At 51.0% G+C, this 17,247-nt stretch overlaps 1 protein-coding gene across 4 annotated transcripts in view; it reads right to left on the bottom strand.

Annotated features, from left to right (window-relative positions):
* GRB10 (growth factor receptor bound protein 10) overlaps window positions 1–17,247 on the bottom strand; it is a 172,074-nt gene that overhangs the window by 84,197 nt on the left and 70,630 nt on the right. For 3 of the 4 annotated variants that reach the window (XM_025853128.2, XM_073885063.1, XM_073885062.1), the window contains one exon: window positions 5,725–5,815. The exons of the other annotated variant lie outside the window; for it this stretch is intronic. In XM_025853128.2, coding sequence (XP_025708913.1) covers window positions 5,725–5,815 — 91 coding nt within the window. The remainder of the gene's footprint in view (window positions 1–5,724; window positions 5,816–17,247) is intronic. 4 annotated transcript variants of the gene reach the window in all.

Here is a 17,247-nt window from a genome sequence, read left to right as displayed (position 1 = left end):
CCTTATTAAGATTTTGTATTTTGCCAGGAGTCGAATTATTATGTTTCACTTTGCTTTCCTCTTTCAACTCTTCCTCCTTATTTCTTCCGAATTCTGTACCTGAAACTTTCGAGTGCTGTCCACACCACTCACAGAGCTATACATTGTCAGCACATTCCAGATGCATTCACTGTACAGGAGAAACAGTCTTGGCTTTCCTAGGTAATCGCTAGGTTAGTTTTTTAGGTAATCTCTAGGGATCAGGGTTTTTTTTTTTTTTTTTTTAAGACTTTATTTGTTTAGAGCAGTTTTAGAGGAGGGTATGGAGATTTCCCACATACCCAGTGCCTCCTACAAGTGTGGCCTCGCCCATGATCAACTTCACTCACTAGAACGGTATTTTTTTTTTTTTTAAACCACAGATGCTGATATATCATAACCAGCCATAGCCGACCTTAGGGTTCAGTCTTGGTGTGGAACGTTCCATGGGTTTGGACAAATATACCCATCCTTACGACATCATAACACAGTACTGCCACCGCTCTAAATCCTCCCTGCTCTGCCTAGTCATGTTTTTCCATTGCCACCCTGGCAACCACTGGTCTCGTTACTGTCTCCACAGTTTCTCCTTTTCCAGAACGTCACAGACTTGGAATCCTACTGCCTGTCGATTTTTCACACTGGCTTCTTCCACACAGGACTATGCATCCCAGCTCCCTCCCCGTCTTTCTGTGACTTGATAGCTCATTTCTTCTTAGCGCTGCATTGTCTGGATGGACCAGCTTATTTATCCGTACTTCTAACGAAGGATGTCACGGTTGCTTCCAAGCTTTTTGGCGGTTATGAATAAAGCAGCCATGCACATCCCTGTGTAGGCAGGCTTCTGTGTGGACATAAGCTGTCAACTCTTCTGCGTAAGAGCGAAGGTGTGCAACTGCTGGATCTTATGGTCAGAGTAAGCTCAGTTTTGCAAGAAACTGACAAACTGCCCTCCAAAACACCTGTGCCATTTTGCATTCCCACCGACAGTGAATGAGAGTTCTTGTGGCTCCAACATCCTTGTCAGCATTGCGTGTTGCCGTTTCGTTTTTGCGATCCATTATCCATTTCCCTCATATTTGCACAGTCACAGGGATGAACTTGCTCATGGTTTTCTTGTGTTACTGTTTGAACTCCCTGGCGTGCTCTCCATGTGGTTTTCCTGTGCACCCATCTTCCTCAAGAGTGTCTGTGCTGGAGGTTTTCAGTTTTGGTAGATTTTACAAAGGACTGGGTTTTGGTTTTGTTCCCACCTATCGATACTTTCTTCATCATTCCCCTAATTTCTGATCTCAGCTTTTGTAACTATTTCCTCTATATTCCTTAGCATTCTTCATTTGTCACGCTCCTAATTTCCATTTTTCTGCCAAGATTACAAATGGAGTCTCGCACACTTTATACAATTTTCTACCTGCAGTACACGCATTTTTCACTCAATTCTAAATGACTGGTACTTTCATTGTGACTTCTGCTGTAATCCCCGAGTGGGGCAATGGTGTGTTTTAAAGTTTCCACACACGTTTATGTGTTTTTGTTTTGAACTTTTTCTGTTGATTTCCAATTTTACTCAGACTGGATCAAAGAACGTGGCTTGCATGAAACAGATTGCTTCAAATTTAGTGCAAAAAAATAAATTTAAAACATAAAATAAAATTTAGAGCAGTTTCCATACGTGGTCGACTTTTTAAAAAGCTACACAGATTTTAGAAAAGAATCAAGAGTCTGTTGGGTGCAGGGTTCTATATATTTCTACTAATCCGAGCCTGTTAATACTGTTACAGATATGACTGGAATGACTCTGACATATTTTGTATTTTCTACCTGACATCCTTTTTATTTTTCACATCTTGTTTCTCTTCCTCTTCTACTGATGTTGGTTGTTTTTATTAAATATAGATTCCCTTATATCTTTTTCTGCTAGATTAGAAACTATATACGTGTATTGTTTCAGTAATTACAGTCAATATTTTAGTTGCAACTAAGATTTTAAAATATGTAACTAAGGGGGCGCCTGGGTGGCTCAGTTGGTTGAGCATCTGACTCTCAGTTTCGGCTCAGGTCATGATCTCAGGGTCATGAGATCGAGCCCTGTGTCAGGCTCCATGCTTAAGATTCTCTCTCCCTCTGCCCGCCCCCTCAAATAAATAAATAAAATCTTTAGAATACATAACTAAGTGTACTTTTTTCTAATGCAGTCTCAAATTGTTTTACGTTCTACTTCTCCTAACTGGAGTCTTATTATATAATTGCTCATGGAAAAAACCCTAAAATGGCATTATGATATAACCATGCATAGAACAAACCTCAACACACACACACACACACACACACACACTCAGGGCGTCTAATTATCGGAAGTTCAGTTTAACCTTAGTTTAACAATTCGTATGGAATTGACCTTGTGACATGGCGCCCCTTTCTCCACGCATTACGTGTCCCCTACTTGGCGCCTTGCAAGGCATTCACGATCTTCTTTCTAAAGTACAACTTGCAATAAATCTTTCAGAGAAGACCGACAGTAACAAATTTTCTCAATCTTTGCCTGAAAAAGCCTTCTTTGCTTTCAGTACGTGTTGGTGTGAACTTGCAGACAGACGGTCACTTTCCCTGCAGCGCTCTGAGAACACCCACGTTAGCCTCTGGCACTTGCTGGGCACGCGTGGGCTGCCTGTCCGATGGTTGTTCAGGCGCTGGGAAGTCTGCATTTTCGCCGCAGACCTTCTCTTTGCCTTGGATTTCTGGAATCTTCCTAGATGCTTCCCAGTGTGGATTAGTCTTCCCTTTCCCTCTTGGTTTTTTGAGCCCCCCTCTGGGGACTGTCTGTCCAGTTCTGGCTAATTGCCACCAGCCTCTCTTCAAATTCCTCCCCTCCCTCCCCCCTGCATGCTCCAGGACATGTGAGTGTGTGTGTCCAATGGCCCACTAGAGTTTCCCGGGTCTCTCTGTGCTGTCGGGAGGTGATGCCAACTCACTAATTCTCCCTAGACTGAATCCAGAACTTTGAAAATGCCAATGACTATATATTTCACTTCTAAGACACCCCCCCTCCCCCCCGCCCCATCGCCCCACTGCATTTCGGTTTGTCCTTTAGGACACTGTGCTTTCATTCACCTTCCCTGAGCAGGACACACTCACTTTCTTCAAAGCCATGGTCAGACCCATCTTCGCTGCATGTGGAAAGCAGCGGTCTGGTGATTCTGGCGGCTGTATTTCTCAGTGTGTAGGGACTTCAGTTTGCAGACTCTTTGGGGGTGGCTTGTGCCCTGCCCCCGCCTCCGGTGTGGGGATGGAGCAGGGCACTCAGAACCACTGCTGTCTCTCAGAAGGCTGCCTGGGCCCGGCCAGCCGTGCCTGGCTCCCCGATCTGAACTGCCCTCCGTTGCTGGCTCTCTTCTATAGCCTGGTGGAAATAAGCATGGGCACTGCTCACTCTCTAAAAACATCCGTCCCGTGGGCCCGGTTTGCATGAGTCCTTCTGATTTCCCTGTTTTACATGCAACGTGTGCAGAATTATTGAGGATCGGAGGGGAAAAGGTGTTCAAGGTCACAGGTGGAGACGCATTCATTCGTTCCCTTTGGCCCTGCTTCAGGTGCTGGGACATGCTCGACGCTCAGCTTCAGCAGCTGGCATGCCACTCTGGGGCAAGGAAGGGAATCCGCTCTGCTCTGCATGAAGCCCGCTCCACCGTCTGTGCTCAACCCTCATGGGCACTCACTGAGCAGCTGTGAGATCCATGGGATACTTGAATATACATCTTAGTTTTAAACCTCAAAAAAACTTTAAGATTTATTTATTTATTTATTAAAATTCTTATTTATTTAACAGGGAGAAAGAGAGAGAGAACACAAGCAGGGAAGAAGCAGAGAGACAGGGAGAAGCAGATTCCCCGCTGAGCAGGGAGCCGAATGTGTGGCTCGATCCCAGGACCCTGAGATCATGACCGGAGCCGAAGGCAGACGCTTAACTGACTGAGCCACCCAGGCGTCCCAAGCGTTAAGCTTTAAGTTCTTTCCGTGTAATTTTTTTTCTAACTTTTGGATTAAAGCATCAACGTAGATTTTTACATAAACATCACTACCCAAACTTCGATAATTTCAGTTTAAATGGGACCCCTAGTAATCAGTGAAACGTAATCAATTAAAATGTTCCTAAGTTGCAAAGCCAATCAATATTAACAAATCGGGTTTCTTTCTTGTTGCAAGGGTTCTCAAAGATGACCCTAACATTATGCTTGACACAGAAATTCCCAACTGTTTGACATGGCTTCTAACACTTGAGAAAACAGCTCTTTGACTTCATGGGAAGCTCCCAGCTCTTATTTTTTCCTAAATTTCAACCTCTTTCTGATTAAGCCATTTTAAAAATCCTATTATTCTAATGCCTCCCCGCTCTAAAGCCTACAACGTGTTGTACTTAACCTCTCCAGTAGTCCAAACCATGAGCTGAGCTGTGGGCATTTTTCCTGACCCCTCCCCCAGTCAGACGGCTTCCCTTCGCAGGCTCCCCACCCCCACCCCCGTGACAACGCATGCATCGTTGGACCTAATTTGCTTTTAACCCTTGTCCTTTCTTTCCCGTGATAATCCTGTCAGAAATTAATATAACAGGAATAGAATCAGAGCAAGGCAGAGAACTACCAAGAGCGCAGACACGCAAAACTAGCCTGAGTGCAAATATACACACGCCAGCCTCAAGAGGACTGCACATGGAGGAGCCCCCGACAGGTAACGTCGGGTTCCCTTCATGTTGCATCCTGAGAGAACTCATGTGGAACCGATTCCGAAGTTCTGTTCACTGCGGTTGGCTCACGGAACAGAAATACAGGTCTCCCCTCGCTATTCGGAGCTCAGCGTTCCTGTGAAACCTTTCCCAAGCTGAAACGGTGTAAGACAAAGAAGCAATTATCATTAATTCATAGGACAAATTTGGGGAGCGTTCTAAGAGCCAAAAACCACCCGTCTCAGCCTCCTCTGATAACGGATGAACAAAAGACATGGAGATACACCACAGGTGCTCACAGCTCTGATGCTGGATGCTGAAATGCTGAGCGCAGCTCAGGGGCAAGGGGCTTGGCGGGGCCGCCGACCTGTTCAGCACCCGCTGCCTCTAGAATGGCTCCCTGCAAAAGCAATGCTGAGTCTTCCTTCCTTCTTTTTTTTTTTTTTTTTGTTTAATATGTTATTTATTTGTCAGAGAGAGAGAGAGAGAGAAAGCACAAGCAGGGGGGAGCGGCAGGCAGAGGGAGAAGCAGACCCCCTGCAGAGCAGGGAGCCCGATGCAGGACTCGATCCCAGGACCCTGGGATCATGACCTGAGCCGAAGGCAGAAGCTTAACCCAACGAGCCACCCAGGCGCCCCAAAAGCAACGCTGAGTCTTTCTTTCTAAAAGCGGAAATCCTCTCTGGATTTCTTTAGGTGAGCAAAAAACAGGTACTAAGGTAGGTCCTCCGTGAAAGCGAAGCAGTGTGAAACAAACTTTCAAAAAGGCGGGATACTGGTAGGTCAGGATATTGCAACCATGTTTTTTTGTTTTGTTTTCTTCTGTTTTAGAATTTGTTTTCCTTACGAGGGGAAAAGAGCCAAGGTTGGAACCTTCTCGGGTGAGGGCCAAGAACGGTCTCGCAGAACACGGAGTCCCAGCACCGTGGCAAAGCCGCAGCGGGGGCATCGGGCATCCGTGGCACCGCGTTTTTGTCATTCCTTACCCTGGTGATTCGTGAGCTGGTCCGGCGGGGCAGGGAAGCCAGGTCCTGCCAGATCTCGCGGACCGAGAGGGGGCGTCTGTTCCACCTGGTCCTGGAAAAGGCGGGAGCACAGAGGCTTTGGTCAAAGGAAGCACTTCACTCTTGCCCACACCCACCCTCCCCCGTATGTCCTTCTTCCTCAACTTCTTCCTTCACTGTATTCACCTTCTAGGTTTTTAAACGTCGGTTGTTTAAAATACACCGTATAAGGGAAGTTAATCATGGAAACGTGCCACCTGCTTAGCAAGGGCGTCAGAACAGAAGTTACCTCTAGGTCTCTGGCTTAAATGGCTTTGCCTGAATAGCAATTCAAAAAGAATTATTATCAACTGTTGGATTTGAGCACGGAATATAAATAATTAGCATTCCACAGAGCACATGCATTTTCTGCAACAATTACTGGTAATCAAGCCCTAGGCGGTCTGTTATCTGGCACGGAAACATCCAGAGACAGCTTTATAATTGGCCCCCTCTACAAAGCAGAAGGGCCCAGCGGCATTTTTTTTTTCTTTCAGACATCAGGATTAGAACAGAAATTTTAGGCAAAAGTTAAAACAGCAATGTTACAATCAATTCCACAACTCTAGGAAAAAACGTCTTCGTGAAGATTATAATCAAGCCAATGAAAGACAGGTTAAAATGTGGGAAAAGAAAATGGGCCTTTTCATATTTACACACTTAGAATACTAGCAGGGATTAACATGGGATGGAAAGAGGTCAAGTTTCGCTTTCAGATTTGAGAAATTTTGAGATTTCTACACTGCACGTGGATTACCTCCATAATTAGGTCTTAGAACTGTGTCTGCAAGGGACGTCTACTATCGGCACAAAGAGCAGGCAACTCATCCCTACCTATGCAAAGGGACCTCTCGGTACCGCCAACTGTCTCAAGCGGAATATTCCCCAAGCTGTGCCGGGCTGGACTCCCAATTTACAGCTGGGGACACTCGGGCACAGGAAGGTTATGTCCACCTTACTGCCCCCTGCCAGGAAGGGGCAGTCCCGGTATTAGAACCCAGGCGGTGGGGTTCAGAGCCCACGTGCCTTCCCACCCACGCTGCCCAAGAAACTCAAAAAAGTTCATTCATTTTGGACAAGTCGCTCTGTCACCTGAATGCTCCCCAGCAAGCAAGTGGTTCTCTGTCCGGAGCCTTAGCCTGGGGCTGTAGAAACAGATGGATGATACTCTACTCCCTCCACTGTGTGAACGCCAACCTGCATGCACACACATGGGGGTCTGGTCCATGCTGTGCGGGGGGGTGGGAGGGGCGCTCGCTAGAGTTGGGGAGGCAGAGACAGGGCCACTGGGAAGAGAGTCCAGAAGGGTCAGCTCACCGACATCTACCACTCAGCAGAAGGGAGCTCGGTCCCTGAGACCACAGTCACACTTGCCCCCAGAAAATCTGGAGAAAACGGATCCAAGCCCCAAGGTGTGATAGGGTGCCTTCACTGCTTGTCTCTCTCCAAAAAAAAAATAGCTTCCTTTTTGATTTTTAATCATAGATGCAATACTCGCTAACTCTGAGAATCTAGATGCTAAAGAAAAGCTTAAAGAAAAAACTTCAAAACTTCAAATGAACCTCTCTTCTTTCACCCTCAGATGATACCCTATCAGTTTTTGGTCTGTTCTTTCAGAGACGAGAAAAAATGCACCAACGTGGTACGTCTGGGTGCAATGTTTGAATTACTTATGGAGAATGTATATGTTACATATGGATCGCGTGGGGGTTACAAGTGATCCTGATTAAAAAAAAAAAATGGATTCATAATCAAATGACACTTGTTACTGAATTTTACCCTATCTTTCTGAAATCTCCCACGACAACAAAGCATCTCCATCAGCACTTCCAAGCCCTGGACCACTCCACTGGATGGGCGAGCAGCGTGACTTCAGGAACCCATACCCTACCAGTGAGCAGGTGGTTAGCGAAGAATGGAAGTTTCTGGTTAGGAAAGTGGAGAGGAGCTGGTTTGCAGGACACAGAGTCTGGAGGCAAGAGCAAACCCACCAGGAGCCCTGAGGAGGTGCTGAGGACGGAGCTCAGTTGTCAGGGTCAGCGCATGAGGTGGTACCTCCCAGAGCCCCAAATGCAGTGCAGCACCCCCTCCTGAGGTCACCCCAGCTCGTTTCTGCAATCCTTCATGCGGTCGGCTCTTTACCATCTGGAATAAATATTTTTTCTTTCTTTTCCAAATTTTAAAACAAGCAGGTCAATTTTGGGAAATAGAGCAGAAGTACAATAAAAATGTACCTGAATCCCCTGACAGTAGGTAGGGTAACTGACGGCACTCTCGGGGACTTAGCACCTCTAGACACCGTGGAAATCACACGGTGTGAACAATCCGGAGTCCCGCCTCCCCGTCCCCCATGAACATGACAAGATACTATTTTCAAATCTTGGTGAATATTTTTTTCAGATTCTAAACTACTCTAGTACACACTTGCAGCCAGTTGCAAGTTTCAGGCGGTGTACTAACTAACAATCCAATCACACCTCTGTGCATAAAACCCTGGCCGCATTTCTGATTATTCCGGATTATCTTCCAGAACCCTGGAAGTTGAACCACTAGACCAAAGGTTTCACACGTATTTTTTTTCTGAGCTTAGATACATACTGTCAAAATCTTGCTCACGCAGTTTACCCTTCCACCCAAAGTAGAGGAGAAGTGCCCGTTTCATAATATCTGCGGCAGACCGAAGACTGGTGATCTTTCTGGAATTTTTTTCCTGCCAATCCCAGAGGTAAACCGTGGCCTCGGCCTGTGGTTTTCAGTGCAGGTCTCAAATACCGAAGTTGACCATTTTCCAGAGCTTCTTTGCCCTTTGTCCTTCTTCTTTTGGACTACCCTCTGATGGCTCAGCGGGACAAGCACCTGAGCGCACCAGGGCTTTCCAATCAAGCCAAGCCCGCCCCCACCCCTTGGGAGCTGAGCCCCCCTTGGGGCCAGTTCTCTGGAGTCTGACTCAACTGACTCATCTATAAAATGGGTTTGATGACCCCCTCTGGGATTGCTGGAGGCTTTATTTACAACACCAAGTGCAAAGCCAGGGCCCAAGTCCGGGCGAGCACCCGGCCCATGGACGTGGGCATCCTCCGCCCCCTGGAAACTCGTGTTTGTGCCTCCATATTCCTCCAGAATGAGCTCTTGACGTGTAAGAAACCGTTTGCTCGTGTCTGTTGCAAACGCTTTTCCCAGCTTGTCTGTCTGCAGTCTTAACTGAATTTTTGATTCTCAGAAGTGTAATTCAACGTAGGCCCGTTTACTGAACTTTCCTTCTCAGTTCATCGTGGCAAGACTGATGACTGCCTTTGTCCTCTCTCCAGGAAACCGGAGCGCGTCCGTGTATGTTTTATTCTGGTCTCTTTTCCGACGTGACGTTTTCCTCGCTCATCTTGCTGACCTTTATACTGGTGGACAGGGAAGAGGTGAGACCATAAACTGGCCCCCTGTTCACTCTGCCCTTTGTGCCTGAGCCGGAAGGTCACCTTCATCCCACCTTATAATCTCCACACCCACGCGTGTCTGAGCCTCGGCCACACTCGTGCATGGATCCCACAGATCTGCCCGTCCCGAAGCCACGGCCACACTCGCGATCCTCACGGCTTCCGACACATTTTGGTTGGCACCCACTTCTCCTCTTGCTCCTTTTGCATGGATCTCTCCTCCTCGAATTGTCTCAAGGTTTGCTTTAATTATTAAAACTTCTCTTCTGGCGTGTTTGCTTACGTATGAGTGACATGGATGCTGGTTGTGGACCATCTGGTTGAAATCAGATGGCACGTACATCAGCAGAGTATAAACCAAGGGTCCAGCCTCCCTGTGGCTCAGGCCCCACCCAGCCTGTCCCTCTGGGAATGGACAGCCCCCGGGGTGTCTCCTGCGCAGGCTCAAGTCCAAATCCGAGACCCCGTCACCCCAAGTGCCACCATCCCTAAGCACGCCTCTCGTCAGGGGCAAGCAGACCTGACCCCACGGAGACATCGATTTAGAAGACAAGGACCTTCCAAACCTAATTTAGGCAACCTTGTCACCAGATTTAGCAAATGCAAATACAGGCTGTCCAGCAAAACCTGAGCTGCAGACGGACAAACTAACCACTTTTGGGTCTAAGTCAGTCTCAGGCATTGCGTGGGACTTGTCCAAGAAAACATTTTTGTGGTTTATCTGAATTTAACTGGGCATCCTATACATTATCAGGCAGCTGTGTACCTCAAGAACCGTTCAAAATCGGACAGGTCTGCATGACAAATTACAGCGGTAAGAACAAAATGTCGACGCGTGGCTCATTTGTTCGTACATAAGACTCCCAAGTCAAAAACAAAAAACGAAACAAAAAAAACACACTTTAAAGAATTCAACAGGTGGAAGCTTCAGACAAGAATCTTATTATCCTGGGAAGTGAGAAAGGACGCAACAGTAGGAAACCGCTGGTGTTTGTAAAATAAAGCCCCAGGAGAAGCAAACCACCAGTGCAGGCGAAGGTCAGGCACAAATGTCCCTCTTGAAAGGCAAACAGTGGCACTTGGCCAGGCTCAGGGTCACGAAAACTGGGACAGGAATAACAAGCCTGTCCCTATGCCGGCTTGGTCTCCCGGGGCTCATTTTTGTTTGTCCGGGTGGGTTTCCTGTTCCAGGTTAGTGAGCCTCCCCTTAGGGTCAGGAGCCAGCACTACGGAGTGTCCTTGGCAGGAGGCCCGGGGCCTCGTTGGGGGCCTGGGGGGGTGGTCCAGGATTCTTCTCCAAGGTGGCTGCTCGCTGCTAAGGCTTCTTTAAACCAGAGCCCTTCATTACTGGGCTGTCTACCTCTAGGGAAGGCGGGAGCCTGGAAGAGCCCCTAATTAGCTATGCGGGTCACCTCACTATTCGGTACTGGATCCCCAGATCCATTTGGCTATAGAAATACTTTCCAAAGTCAGAGGCAGGCATCCAGTGGAGCAGGGCAGAAATGCTGCCTCCATTAATATGAAGAAGAGCCCCCCGCCCCGTAGAATAACCTTGTGCTGAGTGATTTCCTTCCACCCTCACTAAGCCCTGCAGCGTGGGGGGTGGATGTGGGGGGAATGACCCCGCAGCGGCAGGCTGGGCCAGGAGCTCCCACAGGACTTGGCGATGGGGCACCGGGAGGGGACGAGGGACGGATCCTCCAGCTGGGCAGTGCTCTCCTCTAGAAAGTTCCTTCTTGAGTCACACTCCCGGGGGTTACGTGAATGCCCCCCCCTCCACCTCGCTCCTTCAGGCCTGTTGCTGGCCCCAGGCTGGGGTACCAACCCAACTGGCTTCTCCGGACCCCTCCAGCCCCCTCCCTGAAGCACTTCCTCCCCTGGCAGGAGCGTGCCCACTGTATGCGCTGAGTGAGACCCCTGCCCAGGGAGGCAGGTGCTGACCCTCCCTCGCTCGGCTAACGCAGAACCCGAGGTTTCAAAGACCACACGGAAAAGGTGCCTCGAGCCGGGGTCTGAACCTAGTGGGCCCGGCTGTCAGGGTAGCAGGAATCAATGGGAGGTCAGACCTCCAGGGGGAACTGCTGAGAAATGCAGACTCCCAGGCCTGCAGGCCTGCAAGGTCCTGACTGCAGGGCTGCGGCTGAGTTTGAGCACCTCACCCCAGGTGACTCAGTTCCACGGAATATTCCGGGGGGGCCGCCTTCCTGCCCTGGCTTCCCGCCAGCTAGAACGCACAGCTCGCAGCAGGTAGGCCGCCCCATCCTGCTCTGCCCGGGAATTCTTCACTCTCCGGAATGTTCTCTCCCTTGCCCTCCACACGCATGAGGCACTCATCTTCAAAGGCCTCGCTGGGAAGCCACCTCCTTCTGGAGCCTTCTCTAAAAGCCCAGATGAAAACGGTCTCTTACCCCTCCTCCTGCTGCGCTCTGTAATTCAGCGCGTGCCCCTGCCCGCTGACGTCCCCAGACATGGGGCAGGGACGCCTCCGTGCCCCGCCCCCCACAGTGAGGTGGTGAAGGTGAGGGCCCGCTGGAAGGAAGGCCATGGAGCCCAGCAAGAAGAGCTGATGAGACGCATCACAACCCGGCCTGGGCACCCACAGAGCCAGACTCCACGCGCACGGTGATGGCTGGCACCCACCCGCATCCTGTGGCAAGGGGGGGGGGCGTTGAATACCTCATTGCCCATGCTGGCTGCCAGACAGCCCAAGCCACCCAAGAGAAACACCGCTGTGGAGTTGGAGAACGTCCGCTGGGCGGTTTGAGCCGTTTCCCAATCTAAAAACGCAGGACCAACGCGGGCCTCGGGGAGCAGGTGGGGGGCTTCAATGAGACAGGAGTGTAACAGTCAGCACGGTGTCTGCCGGGGAACAAAGGGGAGCGTACGGTGGAAGGCCAGACTCTGGGGTCCAACCCCAGGCTCCCACCTGTCAGTCAGCTGTGTGACTTCATGCATCTGTGTGCGTCCTCGGGGCCGACTGGCGGCTTCATACGTTGGCCAGAAGGACTAAATTAAGGCGCTCTAAACAAAGCGCTGATTCAACAGGTAAAGGTTGGATTCCTGAACAGCAAGGAACAAGGCGTCCCTAAGAGACATGTCTCTCTAGTAGGTGTCGGGGCTGGGTCCTTGGTCCCACCCAGCGCACAATCTTGTCAGGGAAATAAAGGCACAGAAGGAGCCCTTCATTACTCTGCTAAGAAAACCAAAGATGAACACCACAGAGAACAGAACGAGGGGGTTCGACGTGTCTTCAACCAGCGAGAATGTTCCATCAAAACCTCCAAGCTGAAGTCTTCATGCAGATAAACCACCCCCACACAGGAACAACAATGCATGAGCATGCTGAGGGTGGGGGGCAGGGACAGCCCAGGGATGCCCACCTTAGGCTGCGGTGAAAACAAAGCCGCACGGGGCTCTCCCGGCGCCCCCACGCCCTCTCCCGCAGCGGCCCTGGCCAACCCTGCTGTCGGGCAGGGAAAGGACAGAATGGCACAGGTCCTACCCGCTGGGGCCCAGCAGCTCACTTTCCCTCCAGGTGGCCCCCTCCTGCCCCCTGCAGCCCACCGCCCGGTGGGATCCGGGTCCATCTCTGACACACAAGCGGAGGCTTCTGAAGGTCAGTATGCGAAGTACAATCACCATAGCTTTTGTCATTTGATAACAAAACGCAGTTAAAGTCGTAGAACAAATCAGAATCAAAATCCACTAAGCGATGAGCTTCCCGCCCTAGTGAAGAACACATGACTGTAGCATCTGTCCGTGATTCTAATGGGGAAAGCGTTGTCTTACAATCTATCACAAATTCCCTGACGCCCAAAGCCCACTGGGTCAACTGTGTGCGTGTCTTCCTCTACGACCTCCAAACATACACAGCGGGGTGTGATAAAGATTTCCCATGTAGCCTCCTCCCAGCTACAATTACTCATTTTTATGAAAACTTACTAGGTTTTTAGTAATTACTCACCATGCCGGCCCTCCTATCTAGGAGTGAGAATACTGCCTTCTGTCCCGATGGTACCATATGAGCCACTGAGTCACACAGGAAAATACCTGGCCCGCCACTCATCAGAGCGACAAAAACCTCTTCTCCAAAACAGTAAGACACCGAGCGCAGCAGGGACAATGCCGCTGTTGAGAAAACCACCAGCCTTTCACAAAAACCTCACTGCACCCAAGTGCCGTAGACCTGAACTGACACTGTCCTGTATTTACCATCTTCAGACACTTTTTTCTACACAACGACCTCTAAGTGCCCGGCTTCTTGACATTATGAGAAAAGTAGTGTATGAATCACCTAGCTTTAAACTCAACCACCCACTCTACAATGCCAGGCATGGAAACATCCATTTCAGTAACGCGAGGGAGAAAGAGAGTCCACCAACCTCTTATTTTCTTTTAAGCAGTTCTACTGAGATATCAGTTACCTAACAAAACTTCAGGTGTCATATTAAGTGTACAATCCAACGAATGTTAGTGTAATTACAGTATTTGTACTGCCGTCACCACCTAAATTTAGAACACTGCCATCGCCCCACAGAGAAACCTCATGCCCAGAGCCTGCTCAGCTTGACAAATGGTTTTCCCAAAATAAAATGCCTTCGCCACGTCCATTTTCTTCCCGCCCGTCCTTTGATCTGGCGTCCCCCCACTAGTGAGGCAGCTCACCTCATGGTTAAGAGCACTAGCTCCAGGATTTCTAGAAACCACTAGCTCAGAGGCCTGGGGAAGGCACTAGCCCTCCCTCGGGGAGGGTCACCTCACGGGGCGGTGCGAAGACCTGGTGCAGGCATGTGTGTGAAGCACAGTGTAAGTTATTAATAAGCTGCGATCTTCACGGGCACGCCCACTCACCCTGCTGCTATGCCACCTCCCCTGACCTCCGCCTCCCTGAGCCGCTCCACCTGCTCCCTCCCCGCTCCTCCTCTTCCACCAAGACACCACCACCAAGCGGGCAAAGGGCCACTTGGGAACGGCAGATCCACCGGACGTCCATGCAGGGTTACAGAATGCAAGTTCGGTTCGTAGCACGCCTGCCTTCCTGTCCGTTCTGTTCCTGAAGCAAGTCCCATCCAGAGGAGAAGCCAGAAGAGCAGTTTGTGACACCGGCCCCTGGGTGGGCACTGCGAACATGGGAGGTTGGACCCCAGGCGCACACAGAGGAATCCGGGCGGTGCGGACGCACCCGCCAGCTGTTCAGGCAGAGAACAGTGGCAGCTTACGGGAAAAGTGAGCCCCACCAAGACGGCAAGGCACAACCTCCCGGCCCTGCCCCCATGCACTGCCCAGGTGGAACCCCTCAGACAAAAGCCCACAAGGCCTTCACCCCTCTGAGCACCTGGAGACGGGTTCACGGCAGGATTTTCAAACCTGCCCCAGAGGACACGCAAACCCCAAAACACAGGCTCGTGTTCTCACCGCGCTGCTGCCGGTGAAAGGCAGGCATGACGCTGGTAAGAGAAGACAGGTCTCTGCCCTTCCTCTCCCTGCTTCTCCCCTGCTCTGCCTGTGCTGGCCTGGGGTCCTGCAGACTCAGCCCCCCCCCCCCCCCCCCACCGACCCATAACCCCACATCGCTTGCAGGCCTTCTGCCCCGCCTCGCCCTGATCAGAACCCCACCCGCCTCCCCTGCAGCCCCCGAAGGGAAAAATCAGCTCTTTGCATATGCAAGGCCCTCTAGCTACATCCAGGACTTTGATTCTGGATGTGCCTACCGGGCAACCAGCTCTAAATGTACCTAAGCCCAGGCTTTGCTCTGAAGAAGGAGACCGCAGAGAGGCTGGCCCAGGGACAGAGCAGGCAGCGATCACTCCGGGGGGCAGGCCTAGAGATCGGAGGTCAGGACACCCACAGTTTCACAAGGGGTCACGTCTCAGGAGCTCTAGTCGGGGAGGGGGGACAGAGAGTTCCGGCCAATACAATGACTGCAGCTCAGAAAAGGAGCCAGATGTGTCAAGTCCGTGAGATGTTAACCAATAAGAAACATGATGGCCCAACGTTCCATGTAGTGGTGACAGCCCCCCATGTCCTGTGCACCAATTCTACCGTCCACGCTTGCTTTTGTATGAGGCTGACGGCTCTCCAAAGTCAATAACTTACTGATTTTAAGTACAACCAGCGAGCGGCCTCTGTCAACTCTACAATGGTGCTATATATATATATATATTTTTTTTTAAGTAGGTTCCACGCTGGGTATGGAGCCCAGTGCAGGGCTTGAACTCACGACCCTGGGATCGAGACCTGAGCTGAGATCAAGAGTCGGACACTTTACCAACTGAGCCACCCAGGCGCCCCGACCCCTAAATTTTTTAATGGTTATTCGGGTCATCCTATGGAATGTCCCTAACTCTAGAGAACGGTCAAGATGCAGAAGCCAAAGGCCATTATGGATTTCCCCAGGCTTTCTGGGATGGGAGCCCCCGGGGCAGGGGGTCGCTGGTTCTCACCCACACACACCGTCGGTCCAGGTGGGGGAGTCAGGGCGCCAGGCATCTACCACCCCTCCTGTGGGGGGAGCCAATGACTCAACGTCGATGAGACTGGGTCACTCAGCACTGCACAACCGCCCCCACGTTACCTAACACAGAAGAGCAGGTGCAGGTCTGGACGGGAGTACGGAGGGCCCCCCATTTATGAAAGCACGTCTGCACCAGGCCCACGACATGCCCTTCTGCCTTCCTCCAACCAACCACCTCCCGGAGGGAGCCAGGACCCCTGTGGCTCATTTACACAGTGACTAAGGGAGGCCCAGTGGCTGGGCCAGCATCCAGGCAGCAGAAACAGCACAGTGAGGACATTTGATTGCTGGGCGCCCAGTCCCATTTTCCACTGCCCACTCGCTTTGTTCTCTGGGACCCCCGCCCTCGTGGAAAGGAAAACGAACAGAGACCAAAACATCCGCACATACGCGTATAACGTGAATTCGTTAGAACGGGCAGCAAGTAGCAGCTACACCAACGATAATGTCTACCATGGCTCAGCAGCCTGGGAAATGAGACAATATGGAACTCTCTATGCTGCTAATTAATTAATAAGGCCGACAATCAGAGTCCTCAACGTCCTTCCTGAGGATCAGTCAAAATGCAACACGGGCAAGGAGAACAATCTGACAAAGAAACCACGAACTTCCAAATGGAATAAAATGTGTTCTGACCCTACCCTGGCGACCTCTGGCCAACCATGACCCCAAGCTCTGGAAGACAGGCCTGGTGCCTGGTGTTCCCCCTGCTGTCCCCGGCCCGTCCCTGTCACAGACGACTGCGTGTACCGAGCTTCCCGGAGGCTCAAGGGACCAGGCCAGAGGGCCACCCATGAGCTGAGCCCCTCCCAGAGGCAAAGGGAATCGAGTCCCCCGGGCCACACACAGACCCAAACAAAAAGGACAAAGCAGAGGGTGTTCATTAACAAAACGCCAGCACAGCTTGGACGCTGGGGCCACTGGGTTCAAGGTCCCGGCGACGATCCCTCGGCATCTCAGCGCTTGAGCTCCCTCGTCTGAAATGTGGGTCACAATCCCGAGGCCTCCCCAGTGGGGTGCGCAAAGCCTCTGGAGACACGTGAACCCGAGTTTATTGGCTCGAAGCTTCCAGCTTTGTCTTGGCAACACCACCCCGTGCAACATCCACACTCACACCTGGGCAGGAAAGCACATGGCGCACGGTCATCGGGATGCACCGAGATGGAGCTATGTTCCGGGCAGAGCTCCCGCACCCCCCCCTCCAGCACATGGCACACCCCCACCACGTGCCCCCAGTTAGCGGAACGAGAGGCACCTCTTCCGTGAACTTTTTCAAAAGTACCTTTCAAAATCTGGAAAGGGTTCTCATTGGTCCTGGCCGACCAGGAAAAAGCCCCAGGGTTTACCATAATGTAATCCTTGGTGGTAGCTCTTCCTCATTTCTCCGTCCCTCTGGCAAGTGGAGGTCAGAAGGCCAGGGGTGAGCGGCGGCCCCGGGCCAAGAATCTGGAGGTGGAATGAGGAAGCTGGGTCTGGCCCAGAGCTCCAGCCCAAGCCCCTCCTGCATCCCACCCGGGCTCCCAC

This window comes from Callorhinus ursinus, unplaced genomic scaffold (genome assembly GCF_003265705.2).
Source record: "Callorhinus ursinus isolate GAN/ISIS: 27379988/994484 unplaced genomic scaffold, GSC_fseal_2.0 scaffold60, whole genome shotgun sequence".
In the NCBI taxonomy this organism is placed as follows: Eukaryota; Metazoa; Chordata; class Mammalia; order Carnivora; family Otariidae; genus Callorhinus; species Callorhinus ursinus.
Note: the sequence above shows the minus strand (reverse complement) of the source record. Positions and strands in the feature narration are given on the sequence as shown.